This window comes from Pseudoliparis swirei, chromosome 9 (genome assembly GCF_029220125.1).
Source record: "Pseudoliparis swirei isolate HS2019 ecotype Mariana Trench chromosome 9, NWPU_hadal_v1, whole genome shotgun sequence".
NCBI lineage: Eukaryota > Metazoa > Chordata > Actinopteri > Perciformes > Liparidae > Pseudoliparis > Pseudoliparis swirei.
Window position 1 is genome coordinate 25229288 of NC_079396.1, and position 23896 is coordinate 25253183.

At 45.2% G+C, this 23896-nt stretch overlaps 2 protein-coding genes across 2 annotated transcripts in view; one reads left to right on the forward strand and one right to left on the reverse strand.

Moving 5' to 3' along the window:
- Nucleotides 1-1708: 1708 nt before the first annotated feature.
- LOC130199804 (ninjurin-1-like) lies at nucleotides 1709-4918 on the reverse strand. The gene is made up of 2 exons (XM_056423597.1): nucleotides 4750-4918; nucleotides 1709-2192 (listed from the first exon to the last, which is right to left on the reverse strand). Exons 1-2 carry the CDS (start codon nucleotides 4901-4903, stop codon nucleotides 2050-2052), a joined length of 297 nt encoding a protein of 98 aa, XP_056279572.1. The 5' UTR covers nucleotides 4904-4918; the 3' UTR covers nucleotides 1709-2049.
- A 4905-nt stretch (nucleotides 4919-9823) lies between these two features.
- LOC130199001 (serine/threonine-protein kinase WNK2-like) overlaps nucleotides 9824-23896 on the forward strand; it is a 44114-nt gene continuing 30041 nt past the window's right edge. The window contains 2 exon segments of the mRNA XM_056422154.1: nucleotides 9824-10358; nucleotides 10835-11703. Of these exon segments, the coding sequence (XP_056278129.1) occupies nucleotides 11035-11703 (669 nt within the window). The 5' untranslated portion in view covers nucleotides 9824-10358; nucleotides 10835-11034.

Consider the following 23896-nt stretch of genomic DNA (forward strand, 5'->3'; position numbering starts at 1 on the left):
TAAATCACTGAAACTATGAATCTCCCTTTTGTTTTGTTTTAGTTTAGTTTTATTGATTTTGTTTTGTTTCGTAAGGGGATAGGGTACTCTGATCCACACTCCACTACAGTAGGTGGCGGAAATGCACCGTTCACTGGATGCCATCTGCCATAAAAATGTAAAAGAAGGAGAAGAAGAGCCGTGTTTGGGATTAAATCGTGCCAACAAGCTCCATGTGCTCATAGAGAGGCGAAGTCCAAATATACTGAAATTATATATATATATATATATATATACATATATATATATATATAATTTGCTTAATTAAAGTACATTTTGACATCACATTGACATTAGTTGTATCCTATTTTTTACAAAGATATACACAGAAGTGTGTCCAGTTACTTATCACCAAATACCAAGAGGATAAAATCACAGTAACGAGCAGGAAATGGAAACGAGACGATAAAAAAACATTATTTTCCCTGATTTGAAGAGCATCCATACATCCACTAGAGGGCACTGCGCCCTCGTTCAGTGCGCCAAAGGAAGGAAACGAAGATGATGGAAAATATTCTCCTCTTAACAATGACAAACCGGAAGCCTTCATTCATTAACAATGACAATCACGTTGATTGAATGAATGGAGTCGACTCAATTAAATGCCACATTAAACACAAGCTACCCGCTGAAGGAAGACGTGTGTGTGCAGGGCTTTTCACACTCACTTGAAGCCCTTTCAAGCGTTTGTCATGATAATGGACACCTCCAAAGGATGATTTGTGCAGATCAGCTGTGGAGGAGCGCTCAGGTGTCTGATCTCAGGAGCATCTTTATTTTCTGCAAAGAATGAGCAACAGATGAGAGAGGGGAGGGGAGCTAAAGTGATGATTGTTCAGTTACTGGTATCCATATTCCCACGAGGGAGCTATTATGAGCCCTGCGGCTGGTGATCGCCGGCATCCTCTGGTGTTGTGGACATATAGACATACATTATGTATTTTTATGAAAATATATATCAGTCCACAGATCTGCCCCGAGTGGAGCCGTGTGTGTCATCAATCTGACTCTCTGTCCGTCTGGCTGTTTCCAAGGTTACCGATGATATAGTTGTGGAGGAGGAAAAAGGATCAGCTCGTGACGTCGGCTTGGTCGCCTGCAGGGTGCTTTGTCCCAGTCTCGTTGTAACATAAACTACAGCGGGAATATTCTCCAGGTGTTAAACTGCTTCTTTTTTTTGTGGGGGGGGGGGGGGGTGGATCTGCTGAAGTGTATAAAATGAGCATTTGCTCCCGGCTCTAATCGGGGTGTCGTCGGTGACGTTGCTGCAACACGGTCTAATTAAGGCTTCCGTTTTAACGAGCGGTTGTGCCGTGTTGACTCTGACTCACCGGCTGCCGGTTCAGAGGGCCGCATGCGCTGGAGAGTCGACCAAAACAGGGTTATAATTGAACTTTAGGCACGACGTCCGGGGCCTTCGGGGGGGGGGGGGGGAGGGGGGGTTGGAGTCAGATGACGGGCCACGCCCTGAACCATCATACCTGCTGGTCAGAGCCGTCTGGACACAAACCATGACGTTTTGCTCGAACGCCGTCGGGGCAATTAACAATGCGAGTCCCGCCCTGCCGTCAGCATGTGTAGGTGAGGATTGGTGTCTGTCCGGTCACTCGGGGTCACCCGGGGTCACTCTCGACCAGCGACGGCGGCAGACGGACAGCGTGAGGTCGGCGTTCCCTCTGGTTCGCTTGTTTTGTCTTGGTGCAGGACAATGATCTTCTGGAGTGAGTCGCCCCCCCTCCATTGGAAATTTCTCTGAGAGCCTGGAGAGGTCAGTGTGTTTGTAGGTCAGGGAGGGGGAGGGGTGGGTTGTGAGGGGTCAGGACCCAAAATAAAACATGCTGACTACACGGATGTCTATAGGAGACAACGGCATAGTAAGGCAGGAGAGAAGCTACCTTTGTGAGAGAGGGAGGAGCATAAAGAATATATGTGAGCAGCAGAAACCGAGAGAATACCGTGTGTGTGTCTCTGTGTGTGTGTGTGTGTGTGTGTTTGTGTGTGTGCGGTCAGTCAGTCGCCACGGTTCGGGCCGCGAACTCCAAAGGCTGTGATGAAGACGTTGACTGCCACGATGATGAAGACCAGGCCGGTGGCCACGGTTTCCATCGTGCTCAGCCTCCGCTGCTTTTGTTCATCATTCAGGTTCCAACGGACTGCGGACAAAACCAGGGAATATATTAAAAGAAACACACACACACACACACACGATGGAAGTCGAATGAAACATCAGCAGTCTCCTTGTTTCTGGGACTCGAGCCAAACCCTTGTGCGCCGATATTGTAATGAACAATAACTCTTACTTAATTCCGTGGACTCTCAAAAAGGGCTCCGATATTTAATTTTGAAAAGGGCATGTGAGGTTTTACCGAATACAGACCCCATAAAGCTGTAAAACCGTGTTGAAAATGAAGGATTCGTCTGCTCTATATATCTGCGATGCAGCAAATCTCATCCAAATTCCCAAATAAGTCTATTTAAAATGTTATTTTTTGGAGTTATATCACCAAATTAAAAGACAAATGGGCTGATTGTGAAATGATTATTGCTATTTTCATACATACACCAATGGGCTCTGTGAGACGACCGAACAATCAGTCGTGGTAAAGCTCCATGTGGGAACCTAAACAAGGCGGATATAGAGTTGTGGGAAAGTGTGTCATACAATAATGTTGTTGGTATGACTAATATATAGTTCATCACTCAAATACTTGTTATTCTATCCTGTGGACAAGCTGCTGATTCGGAGCACTCAGAAATAAACAAAGAACAATACAGGGAAGAGCGAGCTGATGGAGGGAAGCTCGTATTTCCTTTATAACCGTGTGTGTGTGTGTGTGTGTGTGTGTGAGTGTGAATAAAAACCAGACGGTGAGTATATATTGACCCCACTATGGGTCATGGGACTCTACTTTGTCTGATTGATCATTTAAAGTGATATCTCTGTTCATGTCCACTCAAAGATACTGCCTGCATTCTTTCAGTGCTTTACAACCGTGTGAGTGTGTGCGTGTGTGTGTGTGTGTGTGTGTGTGTGTGTGTTTCGTTAACACCGTGACCAACATGATGCAAAAAATAAATAAATCCATATGCTTAAAATAACGCGGCGACGAATGAAAGTTGTCGTCTTCATCATCTCCGTGGATGAATGCAGTTAAGTGAAGGTAGATTTCAGGTAGATGTGTGTGTATGAGGCACGTGTGTGTGTGTGTGTGTGTGTGTGTGGTAGCAAAGGTTAAACGGTGTAAGGAGCCTCCTTGGCTGCGTGTGTGTCTGATCTGTGGGGGTCGGTGGTATAGTGTTTGGGGGGGGGGGGTATGCAGGCCACTCGCATCTCGCTCCTCCGGCTCCATGAGGCTGGATCCTCGGGAGAGGGAGGAACAGCACATGAGGAAAGAGGAAAGGAAGGAGGGAGGGACCAGAATGAGATGCGTTTGATTTTCTTGTCGACACGAGGCGGGCGGAGGGGGAGGGGGAGGGGGTCACAGGGGGCAAGCGGCCATGAATGTGGAGATGATGACTCCCGCATGCTGAGCCGACGTCTTTCTGATGCGGGATCTTTCACAGTGCAGACGACAACGTGTGCAAATCTTATTTTACAGTCAATTATGAGTGTTAAATACGGCTATTATGTGTGTGTGTGTGTGGGGCACATTTACAAACTGGCAAATTCTAATTAAAGCGACATCAGCACTGATTTTGGGATATTTTGCCTCTGCTTTCATTCAAACTAGAGGAAAGAAAACATCCAAAATACACATGTAGGTGTTTATTTGACTTGTTTCAAGAGATTTCTCCTTAATTCCCCAAAAGCTACCATCAAATAATGCCTCATTTGATTATTTAAACATAATATTTAAAAAAAACTGCTATTCAAAAAGCATTGGCCTTAATGTGGAGGCTTCATGGTGGTAAACGAGTCACCTTAATCACATTGGGGATGTTCCTTTACAATACACATCTTTAAAGGCCAGTTTCTCTAAACTAGTTTTCTCTTTCCAGATTTGTATTCCAGTCTTTATCCTGAAGGGTTTGTTGATGTTTCATTCATAGCCTGATTTATAGAATAGTTTATTAAACAAAAACAAACATGGTGAAAGTTGACATCAAATGTCTATCGACAGTATTTGTCGTAAAAGTACTGCATTACATTCCACCAGTGCCAACAGTGTTGTTTACTCGTCCTGTCGGAGTGGAGATGAGTCGGTGTGACCTGGCTAAAGTGCACTGACCCGCTGTTCAGTCATCGGAGTAAAACGTACCGGCGTTAAATCTCATTCTAACTCATCTTCGCTGAGCCGTTCTTCCAACCCCCTAAATGTGGCGCCTGAATGCATCGTCCTCAGAATCTCTGGATTTGTGAACGGATGACCATTTGACTGTTTTTTTTTTGTGGGTGTGTTTTTTACTCCAAGACATGCATAAACATGAGCACCGGCACTGATTGACACACACACACACACACCACTCCGAGTGCTGAGAGCAGCACTAAAACACCTCGTGATCTCTGACCTGCGGCGTCAGGCCTGGTTGCCGTGGTTACCGGGTCGGTTCAGGACCCAGTGGACTTGACGTTGAGTGCATCTTGCCGATGCTGGACGCACGACGGGCTCGCGGAGGTCGAGAGGTGTGAAGCGGAAAGAAGGCGGGCTCTGGTTTTCTACCAAAAAGGGGGGCTCTCGGGGGGGGGGGAGGGGGAGTGTATTTTCTCACCTATGAAGACGAGCAGGACCCCGACTGCGACCTGCAGGCAGAGGGAGATGCTGATGAGGGTGACGACGGGGGCGTAGAAGTGGAAGTCCGCCCCCTGCTCCAGCACGACCTTCAGCTGGGAAGCGTTGGCCATCAGCAGAGCCACGTCCAGCATGCTCTCGGCCGCGCTCTTCTTGTTGGCGTAGTGGTTCATGTTCAGAGGGAAGGCCTGGGGGGAGTGAGAGAGAGAGAGATGAGACCCCACAAGGCTTGTGTGTCGATGAGACTCTCGCAGTAATTGATGGTAAAGATCTGGTTATCCTTCTGACCCAATGATCACAACAAGCGGCCGTTACAGAAGAGTGACCTTCTGGAAACAGAGCCGTTAGTACGGCGACTCGATGCACTCGTGAAAACACACGGAACAATATATATAGATAAATATTTATATTTATATAGGTACTTTATGCATATATGTCCTGTCTGTTGACAGAGCTGCAGTGAAACCCAGAACGTCTCTTCTTTTTACAGCGGCAGTTTTCTCAGTTTTTATTTGTTCTCCATATGGATCACATAACAGAATGCATGCTATATATATATATATATATATACAGGACTGTCTCAGAAAATTAGAATATTGTGATAAAGTTCTTTATTTTCTGTAATGCAATTAAAAAAACAAAAATGTCATGCATTCTGGATTCATTACAAATCAACTGAAATATTGCAAGCCTTTTATTCTTTTAATATTGCTGATTATGGCTTACAGCTTAAGAAAACTCTAAAATCCTATCTCATAAAATTTGAATATTTCCTCAGACCAAGTTAAAAAAAGATTTATAACAGCAAAACAAAATCAAACATTTGAAAATGTGTTTCCAGGACCCTGAAGTTAATTAGACGATTCAAGTGATTTGTTTAATACCCTACTAGTATACTTTTTCATGATATTCTAATATTTAGAAATAGGATATTTGAGTTTTCTTAAGCTGTAAGCCATAATCAGCAATATTAAAAGAATAAAAGGCTTGCAATATTTCAGTTGATTTGTAATGAATCCAGAATGCATGACATTTTTGTTTTTTTAATTGCATTACAGAAAATAAAGAACTTTATCACAATATTCTAATTTTCTGAGACAGTCCTGTATATATATACTATATATGACATGTATTCTATATGGCAGCAGGTTTGCAAGGAGGAGAGTGATAACCATATGTTTTAAAGAAAGAAAAAGAAAAAATCCAACATGAGTTTGGCGTTTGAATTCTATCGCCAGTTGATTCTTGCGTGGGAGATGCTTATGTAACAAGAGGTGTGTGTGTGTGTGGTGTGTACTCCATCAGGAGAAAGATGTGCATTACTGGTACAGTCTGCTATTTGCTGAATAAGAAAGCACTCTTCTTCTTCTTCTTCTTCTTAAATGATGGATATGAATGAATGATTATGAATGAATATCCACTTGGAGCTGCTTTACAGCGACGCCTCGAGTTACACCTGAGCACTGAAGAGGAAGAGGAAGATTTGGCCTCGTCAAGGCCTGAAGCGCATCAGACACACACACACACACAACATAAAATACTCAGCAGCCAGCACTGACAATCTCCTCCTCGACGTTGAAGCCTTTTTGGGGGTTTTATTTTCCTTCCTTTTTCTCACAACACACGACCCCCGCCTGCAGCTGCAGACATGCAGCACCGTTTGTCCGGGAGCACTTGGGGCCCGATGCCGACCGTCTTCCCGCCGCTCCGGAGGTAGAGAGAGAGAGCAGAGCTGCACTCTCTAATTTGCCACCGGGAAGGCGACAGCTGAATTACAATGTGCGGGGGAGATTCACGGCAGACGAGCTGGCATGGTCAAACTGATACATGGGGGGTGGGGGGGGTAGAGGGCGTGGCCGATGATGAAGGGCTGGTACACTCCTGACGCATGGGATTATATTGGTTTTGATCTTGTAGGACTCGTATAACAAGGAGGTTCCCCCCCCCCCTGCTAGTCCGACCTAAGGCCTAATATACGCTCTGGGGGTGTTTACTCGGCCGAGGCTCAAGGCCGACTACGCGGCCAGTAGTTTCGTCAGGATTAACCCAGCTGTCTGCTCCTATCATGGGGCTGAGAACACATGTGGATAACAGCTCATCACGGCAGAGGAGACGAGCAGAAAGATATCCTGCATATAGGCCATGCTGTATGTCACACTGCGGTGTGTGTGTGTGTGTGTGTGTGTGTGTGTGTCAAAGCCCATATGACAGAATGCATCTGATCCGAGCTTTCATCCGCAAAACACTTCCAATTGAAAGAAGAGAGGACACACCCTCAACAGCCCGTGTTTGCTTCTTCCCCCGTTGGAGAAACCTTTTGTTATTCTGGCGCGGTCTAAAAGAAAAGGTATAGACACTGATTAAAGTCAATCACTATGTACTCCTTTAGTTTCAACGCTTATTGTCGCGATGAATTATTCACACTGAATTCCTTGTCTGCAGAAGACTCAGGGAGAGAGAGAGCGAGAGAGAGAGAGAGACTTTAAACTGGTGCCGATTTATGCAGCGCTTTAAAAGACAAATGAATCTGCTTCTTTACATCCGGAGCACTTTCACACGCCAGTGAATGAAGTCATCCCTCCCGTCATGAATAACTATCTTCCTCTTAATGCCGGCCTCAAAGCTGCTTTGGAACCGCAGCCTCTGGAAAGGATGCAACATCTATATTGAACTTCAATCTTAATTGAACTATTTTTTCTTTTCCTCGCGGTTTTGGCTCAAGCGAGAGAAATGAACTCGTTCAACTCGCACATCGAATCCTAAACTTTACCCGCACATTGTCTCACTAACTGATTACCGCTAAGCTAACTAACCCGCATGCCATGTATATCATGACTATTGCTTTGCACCATTGTGCATCCCACATTGTAAAAAGCTATTTTGCAGCAACAATGCAAAAGCACCACTTTAGACCTTGAAGTCATTGTTCAGTTGATCAAACTTGCCGCTTGCATTATGTAACTGCATGGGTGTGTTTCCCTTCCTGTATTCTTGTTTTTGTTGTTCTTCTATTTTTCTCATACATCAGCATTTCTTTGCCATCCATCGTGCAGTATCAGCCTGCCTCCCTCTCTCTCTCTCTCTCTTTCTCTCTCTCTCTTTCTCTCGCTCTCATATCAAACTTTGGCCCAGCTCCAGATGGGAGATCGACCCAGCTGTAAATCTAATTTCCAGGATTTTCTGTTGGGCCATTTAGTTGTTAAAGCCTGACACGGTGCAAGGACAACATGGCGGTGTCAGAGCGCGCTCCACGGGGGCTGCAACATCTTCTCGTTGCTGGAGAAAGTTGCTGTGTAAAGAACCTGTACTGATTAGCAAAAATTTGATAAATGGAGAAAAACAGGACGTGCTCAGGAATGTGCTGACGTGGAATCTGATTGGTCTCAGGTTTCAGCCGAACACAGGCACAGATATATGTATATATATATATATATATATATATATATATATATACATACATACATGTGGAAAGTCTGCATGTAAGATCTTCTCTCCACACAGAGACCAATGGATCGATTCCATCCCCACTGTGACTCACACTGCTGGGAGATACATTGTAAACGGGAGCAATTGCTCATTTTATTGAGTGCAAGGGTATTGCCTTCTCTCACTCACTCTCTCTCTCTCTCTCTCTCTCTCTCTCCCAATTAAAGAGGCTTTATTGGCATGAATGGAATGTTGCAACAACAATATTGCCAAGACACAGCAACACAAAACATATACAATTCATATGAATAATAATATGACAGAAATAACTACATTGAAAGAAAGTACCGTTGTCTCTCTCTCTCTCTCTCTCTCTCTCTCTCTCTCTCTCTCTCTCTCTCTCTCTCTCTCTCTCTCTCTCTCTCTCACACACACATCAATCTGAAATTGAAAAGCCCGTTTCCGCCCCCTGTAATTACTGCATCTGAACTATGTTGTAATTACTTGTCAAATGGCAATGGCCACATAAAACACAACACACACTCGTTGCGCACGTGTGAGTGTGCGCGTGTGCGTGTGTGCGCGCGTATTTTGACCAGTGAAGTGGAAACAAAGAGCGCATTCATTATGTAGAAGGTCACTCAGGTGTCGCCAGTGCTTCAACTCGTCGGCTGAAGCAGACTGTCATCTGACCCTGCAGGCCTCACACAGACGTGAATACCCCTGTGTGTGTGTGTGTTTTCTATTTGTTTGTTTGTTGTTGTTGTTCTGTGTCTCATGCTTATTTCTGTTCTGCAAAGCTTATCATCATTGGCCCCCTCCCACTCACACACATATATGCCATGTAATAAGAGAAGAAGTGAAAATGCAGAACCCGCAGAGGGTGGATATAGTTTTTAACACGATCACATTACATACAAATACAACCATGAGCTCCGCGGCTCCGGTATGCACGGCACGACTGCCGCATTGAATTCCATACATGTTTCCCCTTGGTGCAGTTGTTTGCGTGAAAATAAATAACCCCTCGGTGGTAACAGTCGTATTGCATCCAGGCTTCTCCCATTGCAGCGGTAAGTAGTTCAAACCCACAACACGTAGCTGTTCTATTTTATTATTATTTTCAAAAGTCTTACCTCCGGCCCACTTCCCCTGTTGCTGCTGCTCATCTTTTTTCCCCATGCGTGTGGTGCTGCACACCACAGCTCTGAGAACTTGAGCTGCAACAAAGTGCCCCACAGGGCGGGGGGGGGGGGGGAGAGAAGAGCCTGCAAGCATGGCCTCCGAGTAGCAGATGCACGTGCATACTGCAGGTATATTAATATGTGTCACAGCAACACTCATTTATTTGTATGTGTTATAGGATATTGAGCTCTGAGTGAAATATTTTTCAAGGAATAACCTTTTAATTTTTTTATTGAACTGAATCATTCACATGCATTCAGTCCGCGTGGGGCTTTTCATGTGAGCTGTGCGTCGTCCCGGGTGCACAGCTCAGCAGCTCGAGTCGGGCTCTCAGCGTGCTCTGCGATTGGACGAGTGCTCCTGTCGTTACCAGGGGCGTGGAGCCCAGCGAGCTGAATGGGAAACACATTTGGTGAGCCTCACCGGTCTCGAAAATCTTCCCCAAAGAAACCCCGAAACAAGAGGGGCAACTGACGAGACGATGACGAGAACAATCCGTCTGCGATACATTTGATTTCTTCTTTTTTACCGAGCGGGAGGCAGAGAAAGTGGGAAAGTGGGGAAATTCCCGCGTCTCAAAGTGGTCTTTAAACTACACACGGCGGAGCCTCGGCATCGGTAGCTGCTGTATCTGCCCGTGAAGAGAGAGCGACGGCGAGGGAGGAAAGGAAGCGAGGGAGAAGGATGCGAGGGCTCTAAAGGAGATAAATACAACATATTCGACATGATTTCCGCGTCGATATCGAAGTATGTGTTCCCTTAGCAAATACTGATTTGACAACGATTTTGTTTGCGGTCGTTTTGGGGTATCTTTTGGACGTGGAAACGGGGGACACTCAGCAGATAGGGCGTTTTTAAAGTCCACCTTTTTGTGTGTGTGTGTGTGTGTGTGTGTGTGGCCGTTGGACCAACGGCGAACGTCGCGCGAGGTGTCTTCCCCCCCGCGCGCGCGCCCGTCCGTTGTCGGGCAGAGCTGACGTGAGTTTTTGGCGGAGGTTTTTCTTCTTCTTCTTCTCTTTTTGAACAGAGGGTAAGAAGGTAAATCGCGTTCCGCCTTCTTCTCGTTTGAGTGTGGATTAAAAGCAACGTGACGTTTAAGCTAGTTATCTGAACGTTGACGGTTAAAAAAAAAAATAGCAACAAAACGTTTGGTCTTATTTGCGAAACTTGACGCGAACGTATTTCGTCAGAGCCAGCTGGATCGGTCAGATGGTGGCTTCTGCTAACAATATATATATCTATATATAAATATATCTATATATTTGATCTCGTGGGCTTGTCCACCTGCTTTAAAAAAAAATGTCTTAAACTCCCTAACGTCGACTGACACACGTAAATATACCCAACACGCATCCAGCTGCATTGCCCCCACACAACAGGAATTATTGTATTTTTATATTTTAGTTTCACTAACTGGCAATGTTTTTTGTTGTTGTTATTTTTTGTTGTTGCAGCAGCTCCTGATAATCGGATGAAATCTCGTCCGCCACCCATCCCACCGTCGTTAGGGGCCTCTGCCGGCAAACTGCGTCACCGAGCGGACGCCACAGGTATTCGTCTCTAAATCTGCACAGTCGAGAGGGGGGGGGGGGGGGGATGGCCCGAATGACCTGGAAGCCGAAGTGACTGCACTTTAAAAAAACGCCATCGCGCCATGGAGCCGGAGGCCAACTCTGAGGCCCACCCAGAACACAATTACCCCTCGGTACCCAACTCTCAGTGTGATCTCCCCACGGACATGCAGGAGGAGGCCTCGGGTAACGGGAGCCTCCGCCCCGTGGACTCGGGGGTGAGAGGCGGCGGCGGCGGCGACCCCAGTGACCCCTCCTGCAGCTATCAGAGGAATGTGCACCAGAGGTTCATCAGGAGAAGCCTGTGGTTCTCGGAGGTCGACGAGCAGGCCTTCGAAGCGCCCGAGTGCGAGAGCAGGAGTAAGGCCCTGAACATCAACCTGCGGACGATCGTGGACAGGACGCGGCGGACCAGCTGCGGGGTACAGGAAGGCTCCAGCACCGAAAGCCAAGGCGGGCAAAAGGACGGCGCGACGGAGAGCGTCAGCGCGACGGAGAGCGTCAGCGCCGACGAGGACAAGGATAAAAGCGGAGAGGCCTTGACCCTCGCGTGCAACGGCGGCGGCGGGAAAGCCGCCGTCAAGATGGCCAGCGAGGAGAACGAGGAGGAGGCGGGAATGAAAGCCGTCTCCACGTCCCCGGGGGGGAGGTTCCTCAAGTTTGACATCGAGCTGGGCAGAGGGTCCTTCAAGACGGTCTACAAGGGCCTGGACACCGAGACCTGGGTGGAAGTCGCCTGGTGTGAGCTGCAGGTAACGTAAAAGCCGAGCATCTGATTTTACAATCCGTCCCCGTGACACCCGAGCGGAGCGCGCTCGGCGGCCACGTGCACCGCCCCTTTGTCTCTGCTCCTTCTTCCTCTTGCAAATGGGCGTGGGAGACACTTAAAGCAATGACTATCGTCGCCTTCTTGTTCTCTACAGGAAATACGCATGTTTTTGTTGTTGTTGTTTTTTCAATCGGTGCTTTTAGGATTACTTGCCAGTCTCTCACAGGACCCCCCCCCCCCCCCCCATTTCTCTGCCGGTGAAGGTTCACACATGACGGGGATGTCTTCAGGGAGCTGTCAATCCGCCTCGTGGGGGGAGTCGGGCCAAGTTGCAAATGGGTTCCCACTGATTGTTAATGGTTTAGACTGGGAAAGTGATTGACAAGCATTATCTGCTGAGGTGGAGACGCCCCCCCCCCCTGCTAATGGCCATCAGCAGTTTTTGCAAATGCACTCGGAGTGTCTATCTGTTCTTGCGTTACACGGACGCAGGAAAATCACCAGCGTAGACATTAACTAATTATTTCTGTCCTTTCGGAGACTGCAGGGATTACCTCTCTGCCTCCGTCTCCCAGGAGGCTTAAGGGGGACGACAGTGAGCATGACTGGCCCCACTCAAAGGAGGAGAACTTCTACCTTGATTTGTTATTCTTTCAACGCTTCAGATTAAAATACTTCAGATTAGCAATCATCCTTTTTTTTATTTTTATTGCTCTAGTCATTTGCCCAACTGATATTGCAACGGCAGGGGACACAGTTATGAGGTGTGTGTGTCTCTGTGTGTGTCTCTGTGTGGTGTGTGTGTGTGTGTCTCTGTGTGGTGTGTGTGTCTCTGTGTGGTGTGTGTGTCTCTCTGTGTGGTGTGTGTGTCTCTCTGTGTGTGTGTGTGTTATGACTATGAGCTACCTCTGTGCAACAGGAGGTAGGCAGACAGGAAGCAGCTGAAGTGCGCCGTAGCCCGCTGGGAGCAGCGTGGCGGCCCCGTGGCCCCGGTGAATACCAAATCCTCGGGTTCTGAAAACGCGCCGAGTCACCAAAGAATGCATCGAACCGAACCGGTTTTCGCGCGATTGGCATCGCGAGACGGCGCCGCACCTTTTTTATTCGTAAAGTGCCATTCGAGTGAAGAAGAGGCGCGATGACGTCACGCGGGCTGACGGTAGCGGTGAGCAATGCCAGATCTCCCTCGACTTGAATTGGGCTCAGCGGATGATAGGATGTGGAGCAGGAAGCGATCATCTGTATTTTATTCTCCCCCGGTGACACGTTAATACCCCCTCTCTAATACCCCCTCTCTAATACCCCCTCTCTAATACCCCCTCTCTCATACCCCCTCTCTCATACCCCCTCTCTAATACCCCCTCTCGTCAGCCAATCGTGGATCTTCATCACAACACAAACGGTTCGATCTCACGAGCTCGTTCAGCGTCTATTCGCTCTTTTCCGTCGAATTGTTTTGAGACCACAATCTTCCGGGAAAACGGTCGTACGAACAAAGTACTCTGGTCGGTGGGTTTTCATCAGACCGCCCTGTGGTTCTTTGGCCTACTGAGCGGATCAGAACCATAAATTGAGACTTTGTGCCTGAATAAATAAGGTCTTCCTCACTTGATCAGAACCGCTTGTGATCTCATGTCCATGAACCCCGCCTCTTTATAAGATGGACCGCCCAGTGGGTTGAACCTTCTAAGTGGGTTATGGCGAGCAGTTTAACATTAAACCATTCAAGGGTGCTGCATTTCACAATTTAATCAGGACATTTTTATTTTAAGGGCTTCAACTAAAATGATTAAATCATCTGCTGATTTATTAATTTGCTGCTTTCCCTTTTCTCGTCCCTCTTGCATGACGGTAAATTGATTCTCTTTGTGTGTCGGACAAAAACGACACCTTTTAATGACGTCGCCTGTGACTTTAAATGTGTCACATGCACTAATGGGAGCAGTCCATTGGCTCTCGATGCCTCTCAACATGGCGACGGCTCAGCCAGTGGGTTACGGCGTACGATGCAAAAGTGCTGAGGGAGCTAACGGTGTTTACCTGAGGGAGAACCGGGCGGGTGGGTGCTAAGCTAGAGCGACGACACTGATGGCGGGTGTCCATAAAGCTTGGATTAAACACACAGACATTACTCCACTGTGTCTTCACATAGACGGACAATTGTTTTTTGCTTTAATATATTGATGCTTTGAATATCGTATGCCGCCCTTTTAAGATTCACCCTTTGGCGTTTTGTTAATCAAACAATTAAAGGAGAACATAAGTGGCAGATTTAAAGATAATGAAAATACAATTTTCTATTATGAAACACAAAGAAACAAGAACGGGCACTCGGTAGAGCGCATACCTTCGCATGTCACAAGATTGGGCATTGAATTATGAACATTTTGGCATTAGTTGCATGCCAATTGGATATAAATGGACCGTACTATGGTAAAAAGAAGATTATGACCTTGACCTTTGACCCGATTGAGCCCAAAATCAAATCAAATGGTCCCCGGATAATAACCAATCATCCCACCAAATTTCATGCGATTCGGTTTAATACTTTTTGAGTTATGCGAGTAACACGCATACAAATAAAGAAATAAATACACGGCGATCAAAACAACCTTCCGCATTTTCAATGCGAAGGTAACTAGCAAATATTCACAATTGTCTCCTTTTTTTCCCCTTCTTCTTTTTAATGTCTTATACAATTCATTGATTGTATGAAATTGACAGAAGAAGAATTTCCAACTCCCAGTCGTTTAGGATAATTCAATGTATGTTTAAGCTACCGCAATGCCCAAAGCCATCATCTAAAGTGCCCTTAAATGATTTGGATCAGCTTTAGAGTCTTAACTGTGTCATCGAGTGCACTGATCATATCCTAAATCTGAGTAGTTCGTGAATGAGATGTTGTATTGACTTTCTTAAAGAGACATTTGAAGAGTGTGTCGCCCCTGTGGGATCTACCAGCATGCTCGCTGCTATTGTGTGTCCCACAAGGAGTCACTTTAAAGACCGGCGCTCTAAACGGAGAACCCACGCTGCCCACGATCGCTCCGAATGACCTCGGTTATATTCAACTGCACAATGCGAGTGTATACTACAGGGTTCGTACGGTCATGGAAAACCTGGAAGAGTCATGGAAAAAACTTAAATCATAAAAATTTTGAACAAATCATGGAAATGTGTTATATTCACATGTTCATTTATGCCGAGTTTGAAATAATTAATATGTTTTTTAAAGAAAGACGCTCAAAATATAAGCCGGCGTACGTTCTCAATACGCACAATTTTCTAAATGTTTCATGTTTATACCGAGATTTCAGTTTGGTCATGGAAATTTGGTTTAAAGTCCTGGAAAAGTACTGGAAATCCATTGGTCAAAATGTGTAAGAACCCTGATACTAGCTTTAAGATTACACCCCCAAATCATGAAGCTTTTTTTGTGACTTCGATGCTTGTGTTGTGCGTGTTTACTCTTCAGCGCGGCGTGCGGATAAGGCCCTCTTGATCCGGCTCAGTGAACCGCGGCGTAAGACAGAGGAGCTCTCTGTGGAAGACATTAAGGAGGAGATATGACTCTGTGATTTTCCACTGTTTTCGCCCTTCCAGTGGTCACATGGTCTTCCTAGAAACTGTAATCTGGTACCGTGTTTATTCTCTCTCTCTCTCTCTCTCTCAATCCCCTTCCACGTTCCTCCCATTCCCATCTCCCCCCACGTCCCTGTGTCCGTGCCAGGCCGCTGGCACAACACAGATGGCCGTGGCACAGGCGAGGATGTTGGCTTAATCTGAGAGAACGATGCCTACCTATAAAGAAGAGTCAAACACTTCCCGTGTCTCTGTTTGCCTCGTCTCGTTTTATCAGCGCTCATCCGGAATTCTTCAGAGAAAAAAAACTTTGGAAACTTCCCGTTGCTGCCAATTGTGTCTCTGTGTATCGATATTTATCCCTTTGTTGAACGTTGCACTCGCAGAGAGTTTATTTCTGACGTCTGCGCATACGTCTCTGGTGTTCTTCTTGTTCTTCGGACGAAATCTGGCGGCGATACGAGGCCGCCGGTTGTTCGCTGGAGATTCGGGCGTTCTCGGAATAAACCGGACCCAGCGAAAGACACTCGAGCTCGGCGTCTCTGCTCCAAACACCGGGCGGAGCCGTGTTTTAACGATCGTGTGTCTCTGAGCGTAGATCGTGGCCGTCTTGTTGGATCAGCACGTCCACGCTAGGCAACGACCCCGTCTTGACTTGTCAGACGGCGAAGGGGAAAACAAAGCTGGAGATGCTCAAGTGGGTCATTGGTTTAAAGCCCGTTTGGCTTGAAGACGCCCCGGGACGCTAAAGCGGCCAGACCCGGCGGCCACATCGGCACTCGGCCAGCTGAAGAGGGAAGGAGGGCGGGCCGGGGTCGAGCCTCAGCCACGCGCTCTGTGGTATCGCTCCAACGGGCTTCTTGGAAAGCGACTACAGTTATGTTGGGTTGTAATAGTTGCCTTTGCATTGAAAATGCGGAAGGTTATGTTTTGATCGCCGTGTATTTATTTATTTGTATGCGTGTTACTCGCATAACTCAAAAAGTATTAAACCGAATCGCATGAAATTTGGTGTGATGATTGGTTATTATCCGGGGACCATTGGATTAGATTTTGGGATCGATCGGGTCAAAGGTCAAGGTCATGAAAAGGTCAACATCTTCTTGAATCGCATGAAATTTGGTGGGATGATTGGTTATTATCCGGGGACCATTTGATTATATTTTTGGATCCATTGGGCCAAAGGTCAAGGTCATGAAAAGGTCAACATCTTTTTACCATAGCACGGTAAATTTTTACCCAATTGGCATGCAACTAATGCCAAAATGTTCATAATTCAATGCCCAATCTTGTGATATGCGAAGGTATGCGCTCTACCGAGTGCCCGTTCTAGTTGTCATCTTTGACCATACCGGGATTCAGTGACCACACCGTTGGCATACATACTGTGCACTCCGGCAGCCTAACTTTGACCCTAATGAAGATTGAAGTAGCCTAAATGACCTTTGACCTCCCTCTTCTCTCCCCCCCCCCAGCAATAGAAAGTGTCCCAACAGCTCATGAGACGAGAAAAGAAGAAAAAAGGTGACGTGTATGAATGAATCTGGAGCGCTGTGCATCCTGATAAACCCTCCTGCTTACTGGAGGCTCTGTGTGATGAAGACGAGGGTGACTCATGATGCACTCTAGTTGACCGCTGCATCACGAAGCTATTTACGTCACAATGAGGGGGGGGACGCACAGTAGCACATGCATCTTAGGTTTATGGCTCATTATAGATGTACAGCTTGTTGCGTTCGAGGCCTGTATTTATACGCCAACAATATTTTGCTAACTGTTTTTACGGTTTTGATTTAACGCCGTTTAAATCGTGAGGTTTGTGTGCCTCTAATATATTTACATGTTATACACGTCGTGGGGTTTTCAATGTGTGCTTTCTTTTGCTTACCTCCCATTGAAGCTTCATTTATTTAATTTGAGAACTAGATAGGAAGCATGGAATTAAAACAATTTAAAATTAATGAAGTAAAGCCGAACTTTATGAATTTGACACATTTTTATTTGTGGGTTCTGTATCACTGATAAATGCTTTGGTAAAAGTACAGAAATAGCAATATGCTGTCATGTTTTTGAGGAAAAGGTAAATTAAATAAATTGTGTGCTCACGTATTATGAGCCACTCTTATGAAGGTAACATCGTCTAGTTTGAAATGATCCCAGTGTGATTTAATCTATTAACATAACAAATGTATAAATATGCATAGTTATCAGGCAACCTGTAGGAGTACCAGTCTAGCAGCTTCACCAACCAGCTCACTCTCACTCTCCAACTCTCCCTTTCTCTCTCGCGCTCTGGGGCGTGCGGTCCAATGAGAGTCTTTGTTTTGGGATCGCTTGTGACGGCCCTCGTCTCCACGTTCAGCTGCACTCGCAAAATAAATCAACGCACCATTGATGAATCCCATCTGTTTTTTAATAAATGCAACTCGCGCCGCTGCAAAGCCACGCCCAGGTGTTGGAGTGAGACGGGAAGCAGTCTGTCCTACTTGTGTTTCACATGAGATATATATTATATATATATAATATATAGATATATATTATATGTATATATATATATATATAAATTGATGATTTGAGGAAAAGAAACAAAGTGGTACTGGTGCTCCAAGTATTAAAACCAAAAAAGGTTGCACAATGTGACTTAATAATCAGAGAGCTGGTCTTGTTTCACTGTGTGGAAGTGGGAAATGGGCCATTTGGCATTGCGGTTGGTTTCCAGTTTAAAATGTGGTACTTCTTTAGAGGCTGTTATTAGTGGTGATGTTGCACTGGGCCGACTTGTACCAAAAAAAGGTGTTTAATTGCTATATTTTCAGTTCAGCATCGGCAAAAACGTGTTGATCTACCAGGTATTCTTCTTCTTCTTCTTCTTCTTCTTCTTCCCTCTGCTGTCAAAACCTGACACATCTTGCAGCACCTAATGTGGTAAATTCAGATTTTTATCCGGCAGCGCTCTCAAGATGTCATCTGCCGCTGCTATTGATATATTTTTAGATTTTTTTTTAATCAACGGCGTCCCTGCAGTAGAATTTTATGCATTTTACACTTTTGGGAACGGTGCCTCTGATATTATCAGAAGACCGCCGCTGTTTAAATTCTCCGTGCAGGAAGAAACCCTTTCTTGGGTTTTTGCCTGTGCTGTTTAGTCTGGGTCAGGATATTCTGCTGAACCAAGGTTGTCTCGCTGGCTCTGTGCCTCCACACTGCAGCGGCTGATGAAATGATCAGGGGGGGGGCGCCCAGTTCCACACTGGGCGTCTCTATCGAGCACGTTTGTCAATATTTTTCTTCAGCTTTTGGGGGGAGACGAACGTCCTCGGTATCACAGCAGCGGAGCTATTTATAGCTGGCGGTATTGGCTGCTCTCAGGTCTGTGTCACCACGACGTGTGTTTTAGTGCCTGTGCAGGAGCTACATTATAAATGTTAAGAAAGCCTGGCCCGTTTAGATCTTCGCTGCTTGAATTTTTAGGATCGCAATAAAGCACACATGCATTTTAATTAGTGTCATCACGACCGAAGAGAAGCGCGAGGACAACGGTGTCGATTAGGGTGCCGTGGCAGACTCTCGGATGACGCCCTAAACGGTAATCACAATTGTGTGTGTGTGTGCGTCGAGACGCTCCGCGAGGGGCGGGGCTTATCGCCGTGTCTCGTCTCCGTAAAGACCGTTATCATCTCCTTCATCCACCACGGAATAACTAACCACTAGTTCTGCTTTATACTTGTTGAGGACATCCCACACACTAACGCCCTCGTGTTTGGGTTCATGACATTAATATCATATATATATATATATTTATTTATACATGACATCACCCGTAGGCTCACTCAGCTCGGTCACTTTCACCGATGAAGTTACTGTTACGTCTGAAAGACTTCCGCTTCCAGCGCTGCGAGAGCGGAACTCGAGAGCCGATTGGCCCGAGTTGCGAGATGACCGCCTCAAAGGTGAAATATTTCAACTCGGGGCGAAAATTGCGCCGCTGTAAAATCGCTGCCCACGTCGCCCGGAAAAATATCGCGTCTATCACAGACACACGCGTCTGTACGTTAACTTTTCATGGGATTCAGTCGCGCGAAAAAATAGTATTGCTTTTGGTGTGAACGCACCTTTAGACTGGAGCCAAGACTCTGACACGCCTGCATTATCTGCTTTAGTGCTGAGAAGACGACTCAATTAATAGATTATTTGTAATCAAATTGCAAACGGTGTCATACATTCTTTGGTTCCAGGGTCTCAAAGGGAAGGATTTCCTTTCTCCGGTTTATGTAACACGTGTACATTTAATATTTTTTGATTCTTGGAGGGACAAAACTAACGTAACCTCGCGCTTTATGGGAAATTGTCATTTTGTCGTTTTCTTTTTCAACCTTCTGAGTTTTTATCGTCCGAATGTTTAATGGATTAACCCGTAGCCCATGCCGTGCCGCGTCGAGGTTCTCGTCAAACAGAAGTGGGCGTGGCTTCGTCTCTCAGACACTTTTATCGAGCTTTTTTTCTAACTCGTGGAGTTAGGCTCCGACCTGGAGGGTCAACTGTAAAATATATTGGACTTCATTGCATATCTTTGTCCTGACGCCTCACCAAATTTGAGGGATTTTAGAAAATAATAATATTATCACCAGAAATTCAAGTCATTTGATTAATTTAAAAATAAAAACTCCTCCTATTTCCGTGTCGTTCAGGCTCTCAACAATGTGATGACTCAGCAGTTGTCGTGGCCTTTTGTACACAAAGTCTCTGGAAGAGGCGAGTGTGTAATCAGAGGTTTTTGTTTCTTTATCTCCGTGTCAAAGAACCATTTGTTTTGTCAGCCCACGCAGCGGTTCAGAGGAGGCGTGTACGGCCTCATCCACACCGGGAGTCAGCCAGACTCAATCAGGTACACACTCCAACACATATTGAACACACTTTCACTGTGCTTACTAGTCATAAGCGCAGCTGTGACATAATGCGTTGTTCTTCTCCTTGACTAAGGGGATCTGGCGGTGTCGTGGTGTCAGTTTATATATATATATATATATATATCCTCACAGCTTCTCTTTACCTCTTTCCCCCTCTATTTTTCTGAGCTCACTCGGTTCACACCCAAACAGCAGACACACACATTATATATAATGTTTGGCCGAAGGCAGATTTTCACATCCGCGTTGTCAAGGACGGGCCTGAAGGATCGCCTCATCGCCAGAAGACGAAAAGCAACCGATACACTTCGATAATGAGACGAGGCTTGCTGATGCGTGCACATTTCTCCCGGTTTAAAAGGTTATGCCGCGCAAGTATGATGTTGAAATTCCCCTCCCGGCGATATTGTTATAAATATCTATGGACCGGAGATGCGTATGTTGCAATACCAATACGTTGCTTGACACAAGGGCAACGCTGAGATCAATGAATCAGATCGGTCAACCGGTGGTAGCTGCACGTTTATATTCTGTTGCCTCAAAGCCGCGATGACTCGGGTGAATTTGATAGTTTTTGTCCAGCTTACAAATCGCTTTGTGCGTCAAAAATGGTAATGGTAATTTCTAAAATTCACAACACATCTTTTTCAAATAGTCGGCTTCAATGCATATTTGTTGGCATTTAACCTTTCAAAAACCGCATATCCGCCGCCGTCACAAATAGTTTTCTCCAGCGCACGTTTCCTGTATTCACGGTGGCGGTCAAGCAGCAATCTAACGGCACCGTGGTTTATATTTACATGTTTTTATTTTTTTATTGGGCAACAACAAAGCATGAGAAAAGGAAAGCGAGAGACTGTGTGTGTGTGTGTGTGTGTGTGTATATATATATATATATATGTGTGTGTATATATATATATGTGTGTGTGTGTATATATATATATATATATGTGTGTGTGTATATATATATATGTGTGTGTGTGTGTATATATATATATATGTGTGTGTATATATATATATATGTGTGTATATATATATATACAGGACTGTCTCAGAAAATTAGAATATTGTGATAAAGTTCTTTATTTTCTGTAATGCAATTAAAAAAACAAAAATGTCATGCATTCTGGATTCATTACAAATCAACTGAAATATTGCAAGCCTTTTATTCTTTTAATATTGCTGATTATGGCTTACAGTTTAAGAAAACTCTAAAATCCTATCTCATAAAATTTTAATATTTCCTCAGACCAAGTAAAAAAAAGATATTAAACAGCTGAGTGTTTGTCAAGGCTCAGGAAACACCTGCAGGTGTTTCTGAGTTAATTAGACAAAAGTGATTTGTTTAATACCCTACTAGTATACTTTTTCATGATATTCTAATATTTAGAGAGAGGATATTTGAGTTTTCTTAAGCTGTAAACCATAATCAGCAATAAATCAGAATAAAAGGCTTGCAATATTTCAGTTGATTTGTAATGAATCCAGAATGCATGACATTTTTGTTTTTTTAATTGCATTACAGAAAATAAAGAACTTCATCACAATATTCTAATTTTCTGAGACAGTCCTGTATATATGTGTGTGTGTATATATATATATATACTCACTGCATCCCATCATACCTCCCATGAGTACTGAGCCACCCTGAGTGCCAATCGGCTCGGGTGCAGAGCGTCTTCACAGCAGCGTCACGGTGAAACGGAGCGACCGCCGCAGCTGCCGGCCAAACTCTGTCCTGCAGTCGTCGTGACTGATGGGACGCAAGTGAAGCCGTGGGCAGTCTGCCGGCTCACGGCTCGCCCCGCACCGGCCTTTTGTTAAGCCACAACCGTCGCTTGTTATGCAGGACGGGTGCGGGAGGGCGGCCGAGCTGACCGCCGCATCCCTTTGGGACCCCGAGCGTCCTCGTTGTTTAAACGTCTCGGCTGTGAATGAGACGCAGCTTTTGGGAGGTGGTGTTCTGTATCATTCTGACCACCAGGGAGGAGAATCACTCTGCGTGGATCACGTGGTCGTGTGTGACTGGACCTGAGCTGTTCATTGAAGTGTTAACAAGTTCTACTAATGCCTGGTGGCTCTGTGTTTTCGTGTGTGTGTGAACTTTAAATGGCTTCATGAGTCCGCTTTTAGTTTGTTTTTAAGTATATTTTCTTTCTAATCTCCTGAGCCAGGTGTTGTGACGCATTCGAGCACACTGGGTTTATCTAGTTTTATAATAGAAGTTGCTTGAATATCCTGTAAATAGTGTCACACTATTGTTGCTCAACCCAAATGATGCTAATCTGCTTCTCGTTGACCGAGGATGAAGATAAGGCCATGCCGGTTAAGGGGGGGGGGGGGGGGGGGGGTTATTAGGACCACAACGCTGTAGAGAGTCCAAATCAATGTTCACTTTCATTTTTGTGAGTGTGTAATGTTGCTCTTTTAGTTGTGACTAATGATGAACCATGTTGCTGTGGCACTAGGTGTACTACATCGGTTGAACTTGACTGATCATTTTAGATTTTAACGTTTGGTAAAAACCTACATCATGTCGAGGCCTTCTCTCTATTTTTGCCAAAAGCGTTTTTTTATTTTTATTATAGAGACTTTTCTGGGGCTGATAGTAATGATCCAGTCCCGCACAATGTTTGTCAAACAAGACGGATTGTTTTTTTATCATTGAACAACCTTTATAGAAAAATAAAGGGACAAAATCAAGAGTAATCAACATAATCATTTTAATTTTACTCGTCACATATTTTAGACTATCAGTGATCTATCAACACGGATTCCAATGTTAAGCCATTTTCATTCATTTGGTTGTTTTTATGCCACATTTTACAGTAATAAACACATTTAATAGAGAGTGGTTATTGTCTGTTTACCTGCTCTAAGCCAACTGAAATCTCTGCGATTAATCTGTATATCTGAAGCATCACCCGTAATTTGGGATACGTAATTTTCGGTTATGAGATGTTAAGCATCCGTCTCGATGAACGTCATGACTGACCTTTCTTTGTTCGCCTTTTTCTCAAACAATTTGTGGGTGAGAACGTTGCGTCTGATGACACATGGGGGTTATTTTAAATAACACACCACCCACAAGGTCTCAGCTTCCTGTTTCTAAAACTGTTCTCAGTTTGAGAACACCAGCGGCGTCTAGCACTCACTGTGTGTGTGTGTGTGTGTGTGTGTGTCTCACTGTGTGTGTATATCCATGTGTGTGTCTCACTGTGTGTGTATATCCATGTGTGTGTCTCACTGTGTGTGTATCCATGTGTGTGTCTCACTGTGTGTGTATATCCATGTGTGTGTGTCTCACTGTGTGTGTGTGTGTATCCATGTGTGTGTCTCACTGTGTGTGTGTCTCACTGTGTGTATATCCATGTGTGTGTCTCTCTGTGTGTATGTCTCAATATGTGTCTCTGTATCCATGTGTGTGTCTCACTGTGTGTCTCTCTGTGTGTGTCTGTTTCTTTGTGATTGTGTGTGTGTGTGTGTGTATCCATGTGTGTGTCTCACTGTGTGTGTGTGTGTCTCACTGTGTGTCTCTCTGTGTGTGTGTCTGTTTTTTTGTGATTGTGTGTGTGTGTGTGTGTATCCATGTGTGTCTCACTGTGTGTGTGTATCCATGTGTGTGTCTCACTGTGTGTGTCTCACTGTGTGTTTCTTTGTGATTGTGTGTGTGTGTGTGTATCCATG

Excerpts from the sequence above, each read along its gene's own strand:
- LOC130199804 (XM_056423597.1), bottom strand. The coding sequence starts at position 4,903 with ATGCTGGACGTGGCTCTGCTGATGGCCAACGCTTCCCAGCTGAAGGTC. Across the intron at positions 2,193-4,749 it reads GGTCCTGCTCGTCTTCATAG|TCCGTTGGAACCTGAATGAT; the intron begins GTGAGAAAATAC and ends TTTTGTCCGCAG.